The following is a 20,507-nucleotide window of genomic DNA, read 5'->3' on the forward strand; positions in this document are numbered from 1 at the left end:
TTTATTTCTTTCATCACATTCCCAGTGGGTCAGAAGTTTACATACACTTAATTAGTATTTGGTAGCATTGCCTTTAAATTGCTTCACTTTGGTCAAACGTTTCAGGTAGCCTTCCAAAAGCTTCCCACAATAAGCTGGGTGAATTTTGGCCCATTCCTCCTGACAGAGCTGGTGTAACTGAGTCAGGTTTGTAGGCCTCCTTGCTTGCACACGCTTTTTCAGTTCTGCCCACAAATGTTCTATAGGATTGAGGTCAGGGCTTTGTGTTGGCCACTCTAACACCTTGACTTTGTTGTCCTTAAGCCATTTTGCCACAACTTTGGAAATATGCTTGGGGTCATTGTCCATTTGGAAGACCCATTTGTGACCAAGCTTTAACTTCCTGACTGATGTCTTCAGATGTTGCTTCAATATATCCACATAATCTTCCTTCCTCATGATGCCATCTATTTTTTGAAGAGCACCAGTCCCTCCTGCAGCAAAGCACCCCCACACCATGATGCTGCTACCCCCGTGCTTCATGGTTGGGATGGTGTTCTTCAGCTTGCAAGCCTCCCCCTTTTTCCTAGAAACATAACGATGGTCATTATGGCCAAACAGTTCTATTTTTGTTTCATCAGACCAGAGGACATTTCTCCAAAAAGTACGATCTTTGTCCCCATGTGCAGTTGCAAACCGTAGTCTGGCTTTTTTTATGGCGGTTTTGGAGCAGGCTTCTTCCTTGCTGAGTGGCCTTTCAGGTTATGTCGATTTAGGACTCGTTTTACTGTGGATATAGATACTTTTGTACCCGTTTCCTCCAGCATCTTCACAGGGTCCTTTGCAGTTTTGGGATTGATTTTGCACTTTTGTTTGCACCAAAGTACGTTCATCTCTAGAAGACAGAACGAATCTCCTTCCTGAGCGGTGTGACGGCTGCATGGTCCCATGGTGTTTATATTTCTGTACTATTGTTTGTACAGATGAACATGGAACCTTCAGGCATTTGGAAATTGCTCCCAAGGACGAACCACACTTGTGGAATTCTACAATATTCTTTCTGAGGTCTTGGCTGATTTATTTTGATTTTCCCATGATGTCAAGCAAAGAGGCACTGAGTTTGAAGGTAGGCCTTGAAATACAAACACAGGTACACCTCCAATTGACTCATATGATGTCAATTAGTCTATCAGAAGTTTCTAAAGCCATGACATCATTTTCTGGAATTTCCCAATCTGTTTAAAGGCACAGTCAACTTAGTGTATGTAAACTTCTGACCCACTGGAATTGTGATACAGTGAATTATAAGTGAAATAATCTGTCTGTAAACAATTATTGGAAAAAAGATGCACAAGGTAGATGTGCTAACCGACTTACCATTACTATAGTTTGTTAACAAGCATTTTGTGGAGTGGTTGAAAAACAAGTTTTATTAATGACTCCAACCTAAGTGTATGTAAACTTCCGACTTCAACTGTATATAGTATGTATAAGCTGGAAGTAGAAACCTAAGTATTGTTGGAGTCGTGTTGGATGGCCGCCGTTTTGCAAGCTCCAACACAACTTTGCTATTCTGTAATTGTTTTGCTGTTTATTTTTACTCTATTTTCACAAAATGTTTCCGCTGTTATTTCTTACAACCCGACAAGAAATCTTGAACATCAGAATGGCAGTTACTGACCCCAATTCCGGCTTCTACTTCGACTCATCTGCCCTGGGTTCTCTAAGTAATTCCAATCCAATTGTCGGGCTACACAATAGGGAACACTGGCGTTACAGAGGCAAGAGGGGGTCCTTGTAGGATTAAGGTGAAGTGAAAACCGGCCACTTCTTCCCTCCCTTCTATTGGGTAATGTACAGTCACTTAATAATAAGATGAATGACTTCCGATCATGGATTTACTAAAAACGGGACTCTTGAAACTTCAATAGTCTTTGCTTTTCAGAAACATGGCTCTCGGACAAGATACCCCCCACAGCTATCCAACTTGATGGATTCTTCATTCACCGTGTGGCCAGGGAAATCGACAGGGGGAGGGGTTTGCTTCTTCATCAACAACAACTGGTGTTCTAATTCCAGCACGGTGGAAGTGTCGACCCACTGTTTACCCATCTTGGAATACCTGATGGTCAAATGCCGACCCCTCTGCCTCCTGAGGGAGTTTTCAGCTGTTATCGTGACTGCTGTATACATTCCACCTCAGGACAATAAAAATAACAAGCTGGCACTTAATGAACTGTACAAGGCTATAAACAAGCAGGATAACCTACACCAAGTGGCTGCCTTTCTGGTTGTCGGCGATTGGCGTCACTAAGAGACTCCAACACGAAGAGATCTCCAACACCACTAAGGGCGATAAAGTCCTGGACCACTGCTATTCTAAACACAAGCAAGCATACAAGGCCCTCTCTCACCTGCCATTCGGCAAATCAGATCATGACTCCGTACTCTTGCTTCCTCTTTACAAGCAGAAGCTGAAACATTAAGAACCAACGATTCGCTCCGTTTATAAATGGTCATCAGAATCCGAGGTTATGCTACAGGACTGCGCTAATTGGATTATGTAACGAGACTCCGCCGAAAACATGGACAAGTTAACCACCTCCGTCACCGGCTACATTAGAAAATAGCCCATATTAATATATGTAGCCTTAGCAATAAGGTTAATGAAATCAATAACTTGCTAACATCAGATAACATTCGTAATTAGCCATTTCTGAGACTCACTTAGATAATTCATTTGATGATACATCAGTAGCAATACAAGCATATAACATCTATAGAAGAGACAGAAATGCTTATGGGGGAGGTGTTGCTGTATATATTCAGAGCCAAATCCCTGTAATGCTTAGAGAAGATCTTATGTCAAGTGTTATTGAAGTGTTGTGGTTGCAGGTTCACTTGGTACATCTAAAGCATTTTCTTTTGGGGTGTAGCTATAGCCCACCAACTGCTTACAGTCAGTATCTAAATAATATGTGTGAAATTCTTGATAGTGTATGTAATGTAAACAGAGGTCTACTTTCTTGGGGACCTGAATATTGACTGGTTTTCATCAAGCTGTCCGCTCAAGAGGAAGCTTCTTACTGTAACCAGTGCCTGTAATCTGGTTCAGGTTATTAATCAACCTACCAGGGTGTTTACAAACACTACAGGGACAAGATCATCCACATGTATTGATCACATTTGTACTAATACTGTAGAACTTTGTTCTAATGCTGTATCTATACCCATTGGATGCAGTGATCACAGTATAGTGGCTAGATCCAGGAAAGCCAAAGTTCCAACAGCTGGGCCTAAAATAATGTATAAGAGATCATACAAAAGATTTTGCTGTGACTCTTATGTGGATGATGTTAAACATACAGTGCCTTGCGAAAGTATTCGGCCCCCTTGAACTTTGCGACCTTTTGCCACATTTCAGGCTTCAAACATAAAGATATAAAACTGTATTTTTTTGTGAAGAATCAACAACAAGAAGGACACAATCATGAAGTGGAACAACATTTATTGGATATTTCAAACTTTTTTAACAAATCAAAAACTGAAAAAATTGGGCGTGCAAAATTATTCAGCCCCCTTAAGTTAATACTTTGTAGCGCCACCTTTTGTTGCGATTACAGCTGTAAGTCGCTTGGGGTATGTCTCTATCAGTTTTGCACATCGAGAGACTGACATTTTTTCCCATTCCTCCTTGCAAAACAGCTCGAGCTCAGTGAGGTTGGATGGAGAGCATTTGTGAACAGCAGTTTTCAGTTCTTTCCACAGATTCTCGATTGGATTCAGGTCTGGACTTTGACTTGGCCATTCTAACACCTGGATATGTTTATTTTTGAACCATTCCATTGTAGATTTTGCTTTATGTTTTGGATCATTGTCTTGTTGGAAGACAAATCTCCGTCCCAGTCTCAGGTCTTTTGCAGACTCCATCAGGTCTTCTTCCAGAATGGTCCTGTATTTGGCTCCATCCATCTTCCCATCAATTTTAACCATCTTCCCTGTCCCTGCTGAAGAAAAGCAGGCCCAAACCATGATGCTGCCACCACCATGTTTGACAGTGGGGATGGTGTGTTCAGCTGTGTTGCTTTTACGCCAAACATAATGTTTTGCATTGTTGCCAAAAAGTTCAATTTTGGTTTCATCTGACCAGAGCACCTTCTTCCACATGTTTGGTGTGTCTCCCAGGTGGCTTGTGGCAAACTTTAAACAACACTTTTTATGGATATCTTTAAGAAATGGCTTTCTTCTTGCCACTCTTCCATAAAGGCCAGATTTGTGCAATATACGACTGATTGTTGTCCTATGGACAGAGTCTTCCACCTCAGCTGTAGATCTCTGCAGTTCATCCAGAGTGATCATGGGCCTCTTGGCTGCATCTCTGATCAGTCTTCTCCTTGTATGAGCTGAAAGTTTAGAGGGACGGCCAGGTCTTGGTAGATTTGCAGTGGTCTGATACTCCTTCCATTTCAATATTATCGCTTGCACAGTGCTCCTTGGGATGTTTAAAGCTTGGGAAATCTTTTTGTATCCAAATCCGGCTTTAAACTTCTTCACAACATTATCTCGGACCTGCCTGGTGTGTTCCTTGTTCTTCATGATGCTCTCTGCGCTTTTAACGGACCTCTGAGACTATCACAGTGCAGGTGCATTTATACGGAGACTTGATTACACACAGGTGGATTGTATTTATCATCATTAGTCATTTAGGTCAACATTGGATCATTCAGAGATCCTCACTGAACTTCTGGAGAGAGTTTGCTGCACTGAAAGTAAAGGGGCTGAATAATTTTGCACGCCCAATTTTTCAGTTTTTGATTTGTTAAAAAAGTTTGAAATATCCAATAAATGTCGTTCCACTTCATGATTGTGTCCCACTTGTTGTTGATTCTTCACAAAAAATACAGTTTTATATCTTTATGTTTTAAGCCTGAAATGTGGCAAAAGGTTGCAAAGTTCAAGGGGGCCGAATACTTTCGCAAGGCACTGTAAATACTATGCATGCCAGTCTCTCTTGGCTAAGAGTTGAGGAGAGACTGACTGCATCACTTTTTCTTTTTATTAGAAACATTAATGTGTTGGAAATCCCAAATTATTTGCAAAAACAACAACACACCTCTGACACACACACTTATCCCACCAGACATGCCACCAGGGGTCTTTTCACAGTCCCCAAATCCAGAACAAATTCAAGAAATAGTACAGTTTTATATAGAGCCCTTATTGAATGGAACTTTGTTCTTTCTCATATTGCTCAAATAAAGAGCAAACCTGTTTTCAAAAAAATTGATTAAGCAACACATCACAGCACAACACCTCTCCCCTATATGACCTAGATAGTTTGTGTGTATGCATTGATATGTAGGCTACATGTGCCTTTACATTTTTGTATGTAGTTCTGTCCTTGAGCTGTTCTTGTCTATTGATGTTCTGTATTATGTCATTCTGTATTATGTTTCATGTTTTGTGTGGACCCCAGGAAGGGTAGTTGCTGCTTTTGCAACAGCTAATCGGGATCCTAATAAAATACTAAATGCCAAATACCAGACAAACTCAATGCATTTTATGCATGCTTTGACAACAACAACATCGAGCCAGGTGTGAGGCCGTCACCGACCCAGAGGATTAGGCGATCTCGCTCTCTGAGGTCAACGTGAGAAGGGTCGTTAATCAGGTCAACACCCGCAAGGCCGCGGGCCCCAACGGTATTCCAGGGCACATTTTCAGAGCACATTGACGTGGGTGGCAGTGGAGCAGGTAGACAGCTTCAAGTTTCTCTGTGTCCAAATCACTACAGACTTCAAATTGTCCAAACACACACACACACAGTTGTGAAGAAGGCATGACAGTGCCTCTTCCCCCTCAGGAGGTTGAAAAAGTTTGGCATGGGCCCTTGACTGGCTGCATCACTGCTTGGTATGGCAATACCAATATAATCAATCGCATGGACCTACAGATGGTTGTGCGGACAGCCCAGTACATCACTGGGACCAACCTTCCGGCCATCAAGGACCTCTATATCAGGCGGTGTGAAAAGCGTCAGACTCCAAACCACCCAAGCCATAGACTATTTACTCTGCTGCCGCACGGCAAGAGGTACCGGTGCATCAAGTCTGACACCAACAGGATCTTCAACAGCTTCTATCCCCAAGCAATACGACAGATAAATAGCTAACAAAATAGCTACATGGAATATCTAAGTTTACCTTGTCTCTTTGCACACTCACAGGGCCCGACACACACACACACGCACGCACGCACGCACGCACACACACACACACACACACACACACACACACACACACACACACACACACACACACACACACACACACACACACACACACACACTCCATCATTTGCTCACTCACACATAATATGCAGATACATTTATATTGACTCTACACACCCGCACACCCACTCACATACAACCTGCTGCTACTCTGTTAATCTTATATCCTGTTGCCTAGTCCTCTTACCCCTATACTGTACATATCCACCTCCATCACTCCAGTATTCCTGCACATGTAAATATGTTATTGGAACTGACTTTTTTAATATTTCCTGTATATAGTAAGCTTACTTACTTACTTTCTCGTGTATTTTTTTCTAGTAATACTTGTTATTGAATATTGCATTGTTGGGTTTTGAGTTTGCAAAAAAGGCAATTCACTGCACTTGTGCATGAGACATTAGAACTTGAAACATTATTATACTCCAATTAGGGAAGGGATGAAAGGGTCAAGGGAAAATATTAGAGAAGGAAAATATTTTTAAAAATATACAGTACCAGTCAAAAGCTCGGACACACCTACTCATTCAAGGGTTTTTCTTAATTTTTACTATTTTCTACATTGTAGAATAATAGTGTAGACATCAAAACTATGAAATAGCACATATGGAATCATGTAGTAACCAAAAAAAGTGTTAAATAAATCCAAATATATTTTAGATTCTTCAAAGTAGCCACCCTTTGCCTTGATGACAGCTTTTCACACTCTTGGCATTCTCTCAACCAGCTTCTTGAGGAAGTCACCTGGAATGCATTTCAATTAACAGGTTAAAGTTATATTGTGGAATTTTTTTTCATTCTTAATGCGTTTCAGCCAATCAGTTGTGTTGTGACAAGGTAGGGGTGGTATACAGAAGATAGCCCGAAAAGACCAAGTCCATATCATAGCAAGAACAGCTCAAATAAGCAAAAGGAAACGACAATCCATCATTACTTTAAGACATGAAGGTCAGCCAATCCGGAAATTTAAAAAAACGTTGAAAGTTCCTTCAAGTGCTGCCGCAAAAACCATCAAGCGCTATGATGAAACTGGCTCTCACGATGACCGACACAGGAAAGAAAGACCTCTGCTGCAGAGGATATGTTCGTTAGAGTTACCATCCTCAGAAATTGCAGCCCAAATAAATGCTTCACAGAGTTGAAGTAACAGACACATCTCGACATCAAATGTTCAGAGGAGACTGCATGAATCAGGCTTTCATGGTCGAAATCCTGCAAAGAAACCACTACTAAAGGACCTCAATAATAAGAAGAGACTTGCTTGGGTCAAGAAATACGAGCAATGGACATTAGACCAGTGGAAATCTGTCCTTTGGTCTGATGAGGCTAAATTTGAGATTTTTGTTTAGGTGAGAGTAGGTTAACATGTGTGGTTCCCACCGTGAAGCATGGAGGAGCAGGTGTGATGGTGTGGGGGTACTTTGCTGGTGACACTGTCAGTGATTCATTTCGAATTCAAGGCACACTTAACCAGCATGGCTACCACAGCATTCTTCAGTGATACACCATCCCATCTGGTTTGCACTTAGTGGGACTATCATTTGTTTTTCAACAGGACAATGACCCAACACACCTCCAGGTGTTTGGAAATTATTCAGACATTGATAGAAACCACAATCTATCTTCAATATTAAAGCTGATCTACCCTCTAAAAAACAGAAACAAAAAAACAAATCAGATCAGCTGCTTTGCCAATAATTGGGCAAAAGATCCGAATTGGGATTTCTGTGTAAACGCAGCCTAAATGGTGTGTTTGTTTATCGTTGTGCAATGCTTCAATCATTTCTCAGGTATGGTGTGTAATCAATTGTGTTCACAATCACAGAACAGGGAAGCTACTGTAAGGGATGTTTGAGTGCATCTTGCAACAAATATCCGATAGCTTTAGTAATGACAGATAAAAACAGCTAGCTAGGATTTGGAGAGGTATATCAAATAAATATATTACCAGGTCAAATAATAGGCTTATTTTTCCCTCATATATGGCAGAAGCAGGTGTGACTCACATTGTAGAGCACGGTGGTCCAGCCCTCCATGGTGATGCACTGGAAGACGGTGAGCACAGCAAACAGGATGTTGTCAAACTGGGTGATGCCATCGTTGGGGCCGATCCAGGTTTCACTGCAGGCGTACTTGTCAGGGCACTTCCTCACCCCACACGGGAACTCTGACTCCGACTTGTCCACCGTCTCATTCTCTGACAGAGGGACAAGAAAGAATAAAGTTCCTCAACTTGTTCTTATTGTCCCGAGTCAGAGTCCACTATAGGATGTGTAGGTTAGGCTAAAGATTTTTTTTAAACGATGCAATACTGAAATCAATCTAACTGAACGTGATTTTCCCATGAGAGATATGATGACTTCAGAGAAATGTCTCAATTCTGAGAAATGACTTGCATCTACTGGAGATGCATGAATAAGTAGCACAATATGATGATTGTAATGTAATGCATGACTCGATCAATGAAGTGAGCAGCAGCAGCTCTCTGTGTGAAAGTCCTTTCCTGAACCCTTGTGAAAGATGACACTAATAATACGCTATTTGATTTGTGCAATGTGTGATTATCATAAATAATCTCTCTAAAGCCAATAAGGTTAACTCGTACAGTGTGGTCCCCACATAACCTTTATCATGATGTCATCTTAAAAATGACAGTATGCTGTTTGATACAATTGGGAACTGTATTAAATGGGATATATTTGAAATGTAGTAAAGGAATACTAGAATATATATGATATATAACTCTTTACTGTATTAAACCACCGAGACAGACTGTAGGGTGTTCACCCATAAAATTATAAATTCCTTCAAGGTTTATACAAATATTTATACAAATATGTAGCATGTGAATGGAAGGTCATCACAGAGGCATGATCAAATAAGTCGTCACTGCCCAATAAAACCCTGTGGTGCTGCTCCGCGGCAGAACAGCGCTAACTTCGAACATCAGCTAACAAGCTAACTAGTGGCTGCAGGTCGTGAGTGAAAATATGGGCTTTTTCTAAATTAAATCCGCTCAATATAAAACTAAATAGCGACTAAATATATATATATCGCCAATATAGGCAACAAAAAAGGCAATAAAAGCCAAGGATCTGGAGATGAAAATGACAAAGGTATCATGATTTTGATTGGTCCAACCAGCGGAGACACCTCCAAATGGTACAACATCACAACATTAAATATAGAAGCGGCACAGTCTAAACGAGCAATGGTCACAGTAAATGAACACTTTATTTCATCAACACTGTCAAGTACTAGTCTATTAAGGTTATAATATTGTAGAAAACAATCTAAGGGTGTATTCTATGTAATTTATAATGACATAGGGCAAAGACAACTACGTTTTGACATTCATTTCGTAGCACCCTCTTGAATTGCCAGATTTTATTCCACATTGTACAGCAGTGAGTGAACACCCTACATACAGCCTGTCAATGGCAGACCAAGGAACATTTTTATAACCAAGTCAAGCTGTGAGTGATATTGAAACCTCGACAAAAGATAAGCTGAAGGTAAGGCAACCCTTTTTGAAAAGGAAAGATAACTTCATCATCTTCTCTATCTGTGACAACTAAGTTCCTATAATGTAAAAAAAACCGAAGGAACAAATCCCCAGTAAGCTTGTTAAAAGACCACACTACCTGAATAACAAATTATGTTCAGGAGATAAACATGTGTGTGAATAGAACTGTGTAACCCACTTTATTATAACATGATTCATGCATCTATGACTTTACAATTAGTCGAGGTGCTGTATTGAGCTGCTATATTGTGGGGTTTAATTACATAGGCAGTCATGTTGGCTGTGGTTACATTTATAGGTGCAGTCAGGATTGGTACTGTGTGTTTCAGGTCTGTTGGGTAACACAGCTAGTGTCATCTTGACCACTGACAATACATTACACTGGGCGGGTGGGAGGGAACAGCAGAGAGCACTCACAGGACGTTTGTATGGCTTATCATTACAGCTGAGGAAGCCTCGTAGAAAATAATAATCCACTTGTTGTGTAGGCGCAGTATAACCTTGCTGATAAATGATCAGCTTGAAGGATGTTTACGATAACTTACCCTAAATGTATACATGTAACAGAGCGAAGGATCACAGCACGATACTAACGCATTGTTTAAAACAATTCTATGTAGCTAGGTGTTCAATGCAAGCATAGGCTATAAGCAAGTACAGGTATAAATACACTGAATACAACAGATTCAACCTCATAAAGGGACACCAACAGCTACAGAAACAACCCGAATTGATATGCAGAGCAGTGTGCGTCCTGAATGACTGCAGACTTGATGGCATCTCTCTAAGGCTTGGAGCTCAAAGTGCCCTTTCTCTGTCTGGGTGAGTCCCAAATGGTACTCTATAGCCTATATAATCCCTGGTCAAAAGTAGTGCACTACAAAAGGAATACAGTGGTTATTTGGGATGCATATTCTGTCTTACCCAGGATATTTGGCATGGGCAGACAGGTGTTGTGGAGCTTTCCACTGTAGAACTCCAGGCCGATGATGGCAAACATGAGAATGGCAAAGAAGAGCAGCAGGCCGATCTGGAGCAGCGGCACCATGGCTTTCATGATGGATTTCAGGACTATCTGCAGGCCTGGTCACACACAGAAAGATAGAGAAAGAGACAACTGTCATGTGTTATAAGTGGCAACAATGAGTAACAGCACAAAACATTTGTAAATGGTAAGTGTGGGAACCACTTCAAGCAGATACTGTCAGCACTCTCACTTTGGCTAACACAACAATCCCCCTAATACATCGTTGCCTTTTGGGAGTGGGTCACTACTGCATCTGCTAGTTGTCAGTCGGACTCAGATGTGTTCTGCCAACAGAAGAACTCATTAGGACTAACTTTACGGACTCCAAATTGAGGTTAGACAGCGGTCCAGAAAACACCAGTAGAACCAGTGCAGATATGTGTACTGTATACATCCGTGGAGGTTGGTGGGGAGAGCTATAGGAGGATGGGCTCATTGCTATGGCTGGAATGGAATAAATGGAACAGTATCAAACACATCAAACAAATATGGAAACCACATGTTTGACTCAATCCATTTATTCCATTCCAGCCATTATAATGAGCCTGTCCTCCTATAGCTCCTCCCACCAGCCTCCACTAGTATAGATTTAGATAGGCAGAGCAGATCCATGGACACCCAGAACATCTGGTGGTGTAAGCTACTCACTGGGGATTCCAGAGACCAGTTTGAGGGGTCTGAGCACGCGTACGGCCCGCAGGGTCCGCAGGTCCACTGGGATGTTCATGTGAGCTCCCGCTGTGGCCAGAATCCTGCATACACCCACACAACACACACACAACACAGGGAATTATTAAATCATTTATACACCGTTAATATTCCATTAATATTTCAAAGAGGGGTCTGAATGTAATGTCAAACATGATCTGAATCAGGCATTGTGTGATACATTTCTTTGTGCAGGTCCAGGACCGGTCATGACTGAACCTATACCACAGTTGGGGGAGAGGGTAATGTATTGGCACTGGTGCCCCCAAATAAAGTACTTGTTGGCGGTGTATTCATCACATCAGCTCCCCAGGAAAACATGACACTTCTTCATTACACAGTCTGATTAGCTCTAATTAAACTATGTACCTACGCAGTTAGAACCGTGTGTCCCCTTCATGCTATTAGAACAAAATTGGCTCAAAACAACACGACGCAGTCTATCAAGGCTGTTATCTTTTACAAATTGGTCTACACTTAAGACTATTTGTGGCTATTACTCATGGATAATACTAGAATCTTAGAAAATTCCTGATTTTGAACAATAAAATAGCATTGGTCGAGACTCAACACACATGATTGACAGATCAATATTGCAGTGAAATTGTCCATTAGTGTAATTCTGCCCCTACTCTGTTTAGCTAACATTCAGCAGCCATCCTAGCACTTCATCTCTGGGTCTTATCATCTGAGTCATCTGTCACATGTGTGCAGCTAACCACATTAGTTATGTTTTCCCATCAGACTGGAGTAAAATGAGACCAGCCATTATAGGTGTGTCCCACTCAGAAGGTTCAGGAGGAGCAGGGAGGGGAAGGGGGTACTGTTGTTCAAGCAATCTGGTTTCCCTGGTTATTGTTTGTGAAAGGCACACAGGTGTGCCTGCACGCAGACACAAATAATAGGGAGTGTGAGGGTCTACAACAGGCAGTGAATGCAAGAGAAAACAAGTCGTCTTTTTGGCTGCACTGCGTAGGAGGAAGGCACTGACAAATTCTATTAAGGAAATACTAAAACACTGAATGAAAACAAGATCACCGAGTTTCAATACTTTAAGCAGTGGGCATAGAGTTTCAGCCCCCTGGATAAAATGGTGCAGTCCACAGACAGCAGCTACCTGGAGCACATGTGAAGCAGCTCATTATAAAATGCAAATGTTGTCCTTTCTCTGATGTGCCTCTTAATAGGAGGGTACACATTGTAGATACAGCACAGCAGGTAGAAGAGAGATATGTATGGGAGGCCTATGTGTTTACTGTGTACTCCCAATCTCCTCCATTACTCCTTCCCTCCTCTCCTTCACGTGTTAGTGGCACTAGGCTGCTGTGCACACTCGGGGGGATTCAGATCACCCTCCCCCGTTTTCTCCTCATCCCTCTCTCTCTAAATACACTTCCAGCGCGGCTCACTTTACACCATAATGGGAGTGATAGACAACCCATGGTCACCCCTCTCACTGTTTTCTCCCTCATTCATTTTTGCCTTTCACCCCTCTCTGTCCAGATCCGACAGGACGCCAGTGTTGTGTAGTCTGGGACCCCTCTGAACACAGCAAGCAGGACTTACTGGAGAGAGATGCTAAGGCTTAGTTCCAGGAACACATTTCAAAGTAACAACCTGAGGTCTGAATTCAGAGATACAGAGATTAAATGACGTGCGGCTGCAGATGATGTCTTCAAACAACAAAGAAGGGCGTACTTTTTTCTACATTAGTAAATTGCTATATCCCTGTTTTGTCATTTTCTGTTAACACAGTGTTACACATAAATAATACAGAGTACATTGAATATGGCATAGATCCAATTATAGCCTGAAGATTAGTCACATCTGGGGTGTCAGGACACTGGGGTGTCAGCCATTTTAATTAAAACTGGAGAGAGATCTTAAAATAGCACGTCCATACAGAGACAGAAATTATATTATTCCATCTAGGATGAGCTGAGAACAGACAGAGCCTCCTCCCCTTCTCCAAATCATTACCAAGTCTGGCCTGCTCTTTAGTTGTTATGGAGACTGGGGGATCTAGGAGCTAAAAATGTAATCCCCATTTATTCTGCTGATGGACTTCCTGCTCAGGCAGACACCCTTGTGATTTGTGAGGAGCCAGCCAGGTGAGCTGTACTCTGGTCTGGTCTATATTAGTGGACAGAGAGAGTGGCCACTGGGCAGACACACGTGTAGGCTAGGTACATGAGCTTGATGATACATAGTTACAGTACATGTGTAGCCGTTAAGTCCCAGTCAACAGAAGGCATAAATAAAGTACAAAGAGAACATTACATTAGGCTTTGGTAATATACCGTTTACACTGTATACCAGGGTATTTTGAAAAACTGACGGTATGATTTCAATACCGTTTGCTAAGCAACCATTTTTTGTTTGTACAGACGAAACCATTCTGTCAAAAGTTGCTAACTCACGTCTAAATTCTCAAACTAAATACATACTGCAATTCCAACCACAAAACCTCTGCTTTGATTTTCAGCCTAGCTAGCAGCTAAATGTTTGTTTTTCACTTTATTCTAATTGTAATGCTATTTTTGAGGCTACACATTTTGTCATGGAAAATATGAATGATGTTTCCAACAACCAATGAGCAACTCCACAATAAATCCAGCTGCATATGGAGATTGCTGAAATGCCCGTGGCAGAAAAAGTACCCAATTGTCATACTTGAGTAAAAGTAAAGATACCTTCGTAGAAAATGACTCACGTAAAAGTAAAAGTCACCCAGAAAAATACTACTTTAGTAAAAGTCTAAAAGTAGTTCGGTTTTAAATATACTTAAGTATCAAAAGTAAATATAATTACAAAAATATACTTGAGTATCAAAAGTAAAAGTACAAATAATTTCAAATAGCTTATAATAAGAAAACCAAATTGTTTTTTTATTTACAGATAGCTAGGGGCACACTACAACACACAGATATAATTTACAAACGAAGCATTTGTGTTTAGTGAATCCTCCAGATCAGAGGCAGTAGGGATGACCAGGGATGTTCTCTTGATAAGTGAGTGAATTGGACTACTTTCCTGTCCTGCTAAGCATTGAAAATGTAACTTGAGTACTTTTGGGTGACAGGGAAAATGTATAGAGTAATAAGTACATTATTTTCTTTAGGGATGTAGTGAAATAAAAGTAAAAGTAGTCAAAAATATAAATAGTAAAGTAAAGTACAAATACCTAAAAAAAAGCGACTTAAGTAGTACTTTAAAGTATTTTTACTTAAGTATTTTAAACCACTGCGAAACAAAGTTCTCTTTGGCAATGACATGGAGTAACAATGAGCTTAATGTTAGCTAAAGAGACTGGTACCCAGACTAGAGACATTCAATCCCCTCCTGGATCAAGATTGCTGTTGCCAAATTGTTTTGTGTGTCAAAAATAATATTGATAGAAAAATGATGTGTGCAAGTGGCTTTATAATAATGTATATTATAATACCGTATAACCCGGTATGATACAGAAACGGCATGACAGTATGAAAATCTGGATACCAGACAAACCTTATCTATGTGGATGGTGCACATTCCTACAATTTAATATTTCATTCAGCAAATACAATACGCAACAAAATTCAGAGGCAACAGTGTTTGTTTTTTAAGTTTTCAACCTAGGAGCATAATCCAGCATGTTAAAACCCTGTGAGGAGTGAAGACACTGTGGGAGGCTCCAGAAGGAATGGATGCTATCTCTTTGTGCCAGAAAGCAGAGCAGTGTGGGAGTGCCTCAGCAGCACAAAACCTGGGTAAGGACGATCCACTGTCACTGGTACCACTGCATGCAAGGGAACAATGTATTGTCACTGTTTACTGCATCATGCCAGGAAACAAAAGAGTATCATGCCAGGAAACAAAAGCTGTTCACTTTTAACACCACTTGGACCCTCAGCTGCAGAATTCACACTCATTACTGATCCTATTTATCTCCGTTTCTGATAATGATTCGCTGGTGTCATTTTCAACTGTAAATCCACACACAAGAAACAACAATAATAAGTCACTTGACAGTGACATACTGTAAGTCATAATACTATCAATATCATGACATGATTGACACCTGTCATGAACATTATGTCAAATGACAGACAGCTGTCATTTCTTGAGGGCAAATCTAGGTTAGGAAGTTATCTAACTGACTACTTTGATAGGGAGGACATGGAGAGTTCAGCTGCGTCATTGAAGTCTTTGCTTTTGACAGATTGCTGTAACCAAGGCCTACCTTTGTGTCTTCACTGTTTCTGTAAGTGTGATGGGGCCCTTTTATAGCCTGAGAGACAGACAACAAACACTGTCTGTCTCAATCAGTCACCCTGACCCCGGGCTGTTGTCATGGTAACACACTACCCACACCAGTCACAACAGGCCTGCATCACTCCTCAGTATATATTACAATATTCAAATACAATGACAAATACAATGACTCACATGGCAAGACTATGGTGACCATGGTGATTAAATAAGGTGGTGGGGACCTTCAATGACATAAGCCATCACCAGTAATACATATGGACCAGTAAGACACATGGCCAAATGTTAGCCAGCACTCTGTGTATTTGCACCTATATATAACCGCTCCATAACCTGTCTACTCTACAGTACTCAGAGAGAGAGCCTTGTGTTTTGATGAGGGCTCGTCTCACACCAACCCTGCTCTGTTCCTCTGTGTCTTATGAATCATTCACTCACCACCAGATCTATTAATCAACTTGTGCAAAGAGCAAAGACTTGGCTAATTGTCACAAGGTGTAATACAGAGAACCAGTGATAGACACTCAAGGATAGAGAGACAACAGAGAGAGACACAGAAGTGTCAATGACGACACCTCGATTTCATATGAACAACTGGAGCTTGCAGATTATTTCCAAACATTGCGCTAAGCCTTGAGCATTGATTCACTGGAGATTTCAGAAGACCTCATTACCATGTACTTTATGAAGACAAAGCTTTATCTGCTTGTTCACATGTTCATCACTTAGTTTTGCGGAAAAGATTTGGCTCCTATTAAATCAAATCAAAGTTTATTTGACACGTGTGCCGAATACAACAGGAATACAACAACAACCTTACCGTGAAATACTTACTTACAGGCCCTAACCAACAGTGCAATTTTTAAGTAAAAAATAGATATTAGGTGAACAATAGATAAGCAAAGAAATAAAAACTACAGTAAAAAGACAGTGAAAAATAACAGTAGCGAGGCTATATACAGTAGCGAGGCTATGTACAGGCACCACCGGTTAATTAGGCAAATTGAGGTAGTATGTACAGTACATGTAGGTATGGCTAAAGTGACTATGCATATATGATAAACAGAGAGTAACAGTAGCGTAAAAAAGGTGTTGGCGGGTGGTGGGACACAATGCAGATTGTCAGGGTAGCCAATGTGCGGGGACACCGGTTAGTCGGGCTAATTGATGTAGTATGTACATGAATGTATAGTTAAAGTGACTATGCATATAAGATAAACAAAGAGCAGCAGCAGTGTAGAAGAGGGGTTTGGGTGGACACACAATGCAAATAGTCTGGGTAGCCATTTGATTACCTGTTCATAAGTCTTATGGCTTGGGGGGTAAAAACTGTTGAGAAGCCTTTTGGTCCTAGACTTGGCGCTCCGGTACCGCTTGCCATGCGGTAGTAGAGAGAACAGTCTATGACTGGGGTGGCTGGGGTCTTTGACAATTTTTAGGGCCTTCCTCTGACACTGCCTGGTGTAGAGGTCCTGAATGGCAGGCAGCTTAGCCCCAGTTATGTACCCGGCCGTACGCACTACCCTCTGAAGTGCCTTGCGGTCGGAGGCCGAGCAGTTGCTGTACAAGTGATGCAACCAGTCAATTTTTAGGGCCTTCCTCTGACACTGCCTGGTGGAGAGGTCCTGAATGGCAGGCAGCTTAGCCCCAGTGATGTACCCGGCCGTATGCACTACCCTCTGAAGTGCCTTGCGGTCGGAGGCTGAGCAGTTGCTGTACAAGTGATGCAACCAGTCAGGTTGCAGCTGTAGAACCTTTTGAGGATCTGAGTACCCATACCAAATCTTTTTAGTTTCTTGATGGGGAATAGGCTTTGTCGTGCCCTCTTCACGACTGTCTTGGTGTGTTTGGACCATTCTAGTTTGTTGGTGATGTGGACACCAAGGAACTTGAATCTCTCAACCTGCTCCACTACAGCCTCGTCGATTAGAATCGGGGCGTGCTCGGTCCTCCTTTTCCAGTAGTCCACAAACATCTCCTTTGTCTTAGTTACGTTGAGGGATAGGTTGTTATTCTGGCACCACCCGGCCAGGTCTGACCTCCTCCCTATAGGCTGTCACGTCGTTGTCGGTGATCAGGCCTACTACCACTGTTGTGTCATCTGCAAACTTAATGACAGAAGGTTACCTGTTATAACAAAAAATAACATGCCATTTTGTTCTACTTTACTTTATTTGATAGTGTAATATTTTTTACTACTGATAAACTATGTGGACACCTGCTCGTCAAACATCTCATTCCAAAATCATGGGCATTAATATGGAGTTGGTCCCCTGACTCTCCCCGTTGACCCTTTGGTCCCCTGACTCTCCCCTTTGCTGCTATAACAGGCTTTCCACTAGATGTTGGAATATTGCTGTGGGGACTTGCTTCCATTCAGCCACAAGAGCATTAGTGAGGTTAACCCTGCTTCTTAACCCTAACCCTGTGTTAAGAAGCAGTGCGGCTTGGTTGGGTTGTGTATCGGAGGACGCATGACCTTCAACCTTCGTCTCTCCCGAGCCCGTACGGGAGTTGTAGCGATGAGACAAGATAGTAGCTACTAAACAATTGGATACCACGAAATTGGGGAGAAAAAGTGGTAAAAATGTAAAAAAATAAATAAGTAAAAAATGTGTCCTGTTGGACTGCCAGATTGTGAGGCGTGATTCATCACTCCAGAGAACGCGTTTCTACTCCTCTAGAGTCCAATGGCGGCGAGCTTTACACCAGAGGACGCTTGACATTGCGCATGGTGATATTTGGCTTGTGTGGGACTGCTCGGCCATGGAAACCCATTTCATGAAGCTCCAGACGATCAGTTATTGTGCTGACGTAGCTCCCAGAGGCAGTTTGGAACTCGGTAGTGAGTGCTAAGCGCATCTGCACTCGGCGGTCCTGTTCTGTGAGCTTGTGTGGCCTACCACTTCGTGGCTGAGCCGTTGTTGCTCCTAGACGTTTTGACCGGGCAGCTCTAGTAGGGCAGACAGTTGACGAACTGACTTGTTGGAAAGGAGGCATCCTATGACGGTGCCACGTTCAAAGTCACTGAGCTCCTCAGTAAGGCCATTCAACTGTCAATGTTTGTCTATGGTGATTGCATGGCTGTGTTCTGGATTGTATACACCTGTCAGAAATGGGTGTGGCTGAAATAGCCGAATCCACTCATTTGAAGGGGTGTCCACATACTTTTGTAGATATAGTGTATTTATTACTGCATTGTTGGGAAAGAGCTTGCAAGAAAGGCATTTCACCCTACTTGTGCACATGACAATAAAAATAGAAACTGAAACATAATATGCTAAATTCATTCTGTTGCTCTATATATTTATAGTGTACCAGAGAACCTTGACACATGACAGTTTCTAAGACAAATACTGTATTTGGAAGAGCATTCTCTCGCTGGCAGCCATCTGCTGTGAAAAATAGCTTATGTTACACCAGGATGCCAGGATGAAATCATGTTTTCTCAAACATTGTACTCTCAGGCATCTGACATCAATGGTTACTGTATCACCTAGTAGCCTACAATACTAAACTGAAAGTCTCTACTATATTACACTCCATATTGACCCAGCAGGGTGAGTTAATGCCTAGTCTCTTCCTCCATTACATAACTACCACATGCAGACTTCAAAGAGCCTTTTATTTCATTCATAATCTCTTTCTGTATCTCCATGCATCCCAGGAATGCCCTTGCCCAGCCTCACCCCTGAATCTCCCACTGGACCAGAGGGCCTGAGCTAACTGTACACTACAACTACAGGCCCTAAAGCCACTACATTAAAAACAAAAGTTGAAGCTTTCAGTCGTTTTTTTTTGCATTGACCCAGTCTGTGGGCACTTTTTATATGTGTGGGAACTGGATCCACACCCAGGGATACCAGCCCTTTCAGACAGCCCAGTAGTGGGCAGCTATCAAAGGCCATGATGTGTGTGTAGCAGGAGGAAGCCTGTACCTCCCTGTGCTAAGGAAGGCCCATTTGATTTCAGTGTCCCCAAACCAAACACTTTGGTCAAACACAGTCAAACACCCTAACTATATCTAAGGTATCCTGTAGAACATGGATATCAATACAGCCAATAATGAAAAAATGTACTCTTCGTAGAGAGGAGTTAGAAAAGGCATCCTACAGCAGTGAAAACGCAATTTCACCTAAATGGGCCATTTGAAGCTCCCTGAGGACAATTCAGCAAATACCTTGTGTCCCAGTGAAACAATGTGACTCCAAAACAATTACAAAACACATTTCTACAGGAAAAGGGGGAATGGTGAGTTACCTTAACATTGCTTGCCCCACAAACACACACCATGGGGAATAAAACCACAGGTTGATCATTTGTGCTGCTATAGATATGAATTATCCTTAGCAGATGCCAGGTGTCTTTGTTTGTCTGATCAAGAGGTAAATAGAAAGACAAACAGTAGAAGAACTATACAGTAGAGCCATCTGGTTTCTTTACAGCAGGATACAAATGTAATAACCCACATAGAAAAAACATATTCCATGTCTTGTAGGATTTGGTTGGTTATACCAACCAAAGCCCAAAGGGTGTTAACATTGCAGAAGTTAATACTGCATGATTCCAGTGTTGTCATTTGAAAGCACAGGCTATATTTAAGCAATAAGGCCCAAGGGGTTGTGGTATATGGTCAAGTTGCATTATGCCTAAGAACAGCCCTTAGCCCTGGTTGTAACGTGTACACTAATAATCAGCAAGCAAGTACAGGGAGTGAATTTAATAAA

General features: G+C 41.7%; 1 protein-coding gene across 1 annotated transcript in view; it reads right to left on the reverse strand.

Annotated features, from left to right (window-relative positions):
• The window catches only part of LOC139409279 (voltage-dependent R-type calcium channel subunit alpha-1E-like), a 218,653-nt gene that overhangs the window by 62,468 nt on the left and 135,678 nt on the right, over positions 1-20,507 (reverse strand). Inside the window, exons 6-8 of the mRNA XM_071154189.1 lie at positions 11,470-11,573; positions 10,719-10,877; positions 8,275-8,465 (exon numbers count right to left, since the gene is read on the reverse strand). Coding sequence (XP_071010290.1) covers positions 8,275-8,465; positions 10,719-10,877; positions 11,470-11,573 — 454 coding nt within the window. The remainder of the gene's footprint in view (positions 1-8,274; positions 8,466-10,718; positions 10,878-11,469; positions 11,574-20,507) is intronic.

The sequence above is a fragment of the Oncorhynchus clarkii genome, chromosome 5 (assembly GCF_045791955.1).
Source record: "Oncorhynchus clarkii lewisi isolate Uvic-CL-2024 chromosome 5, UVic_Ocla_1.0, whole genome shotgun sequence".
NCBI lineage: Eukaryota > Metazoa > Chordata > Actinopteri > Salmoniformes > Salmonidae > Oncorhynchus > Oncorhynchus clarkii.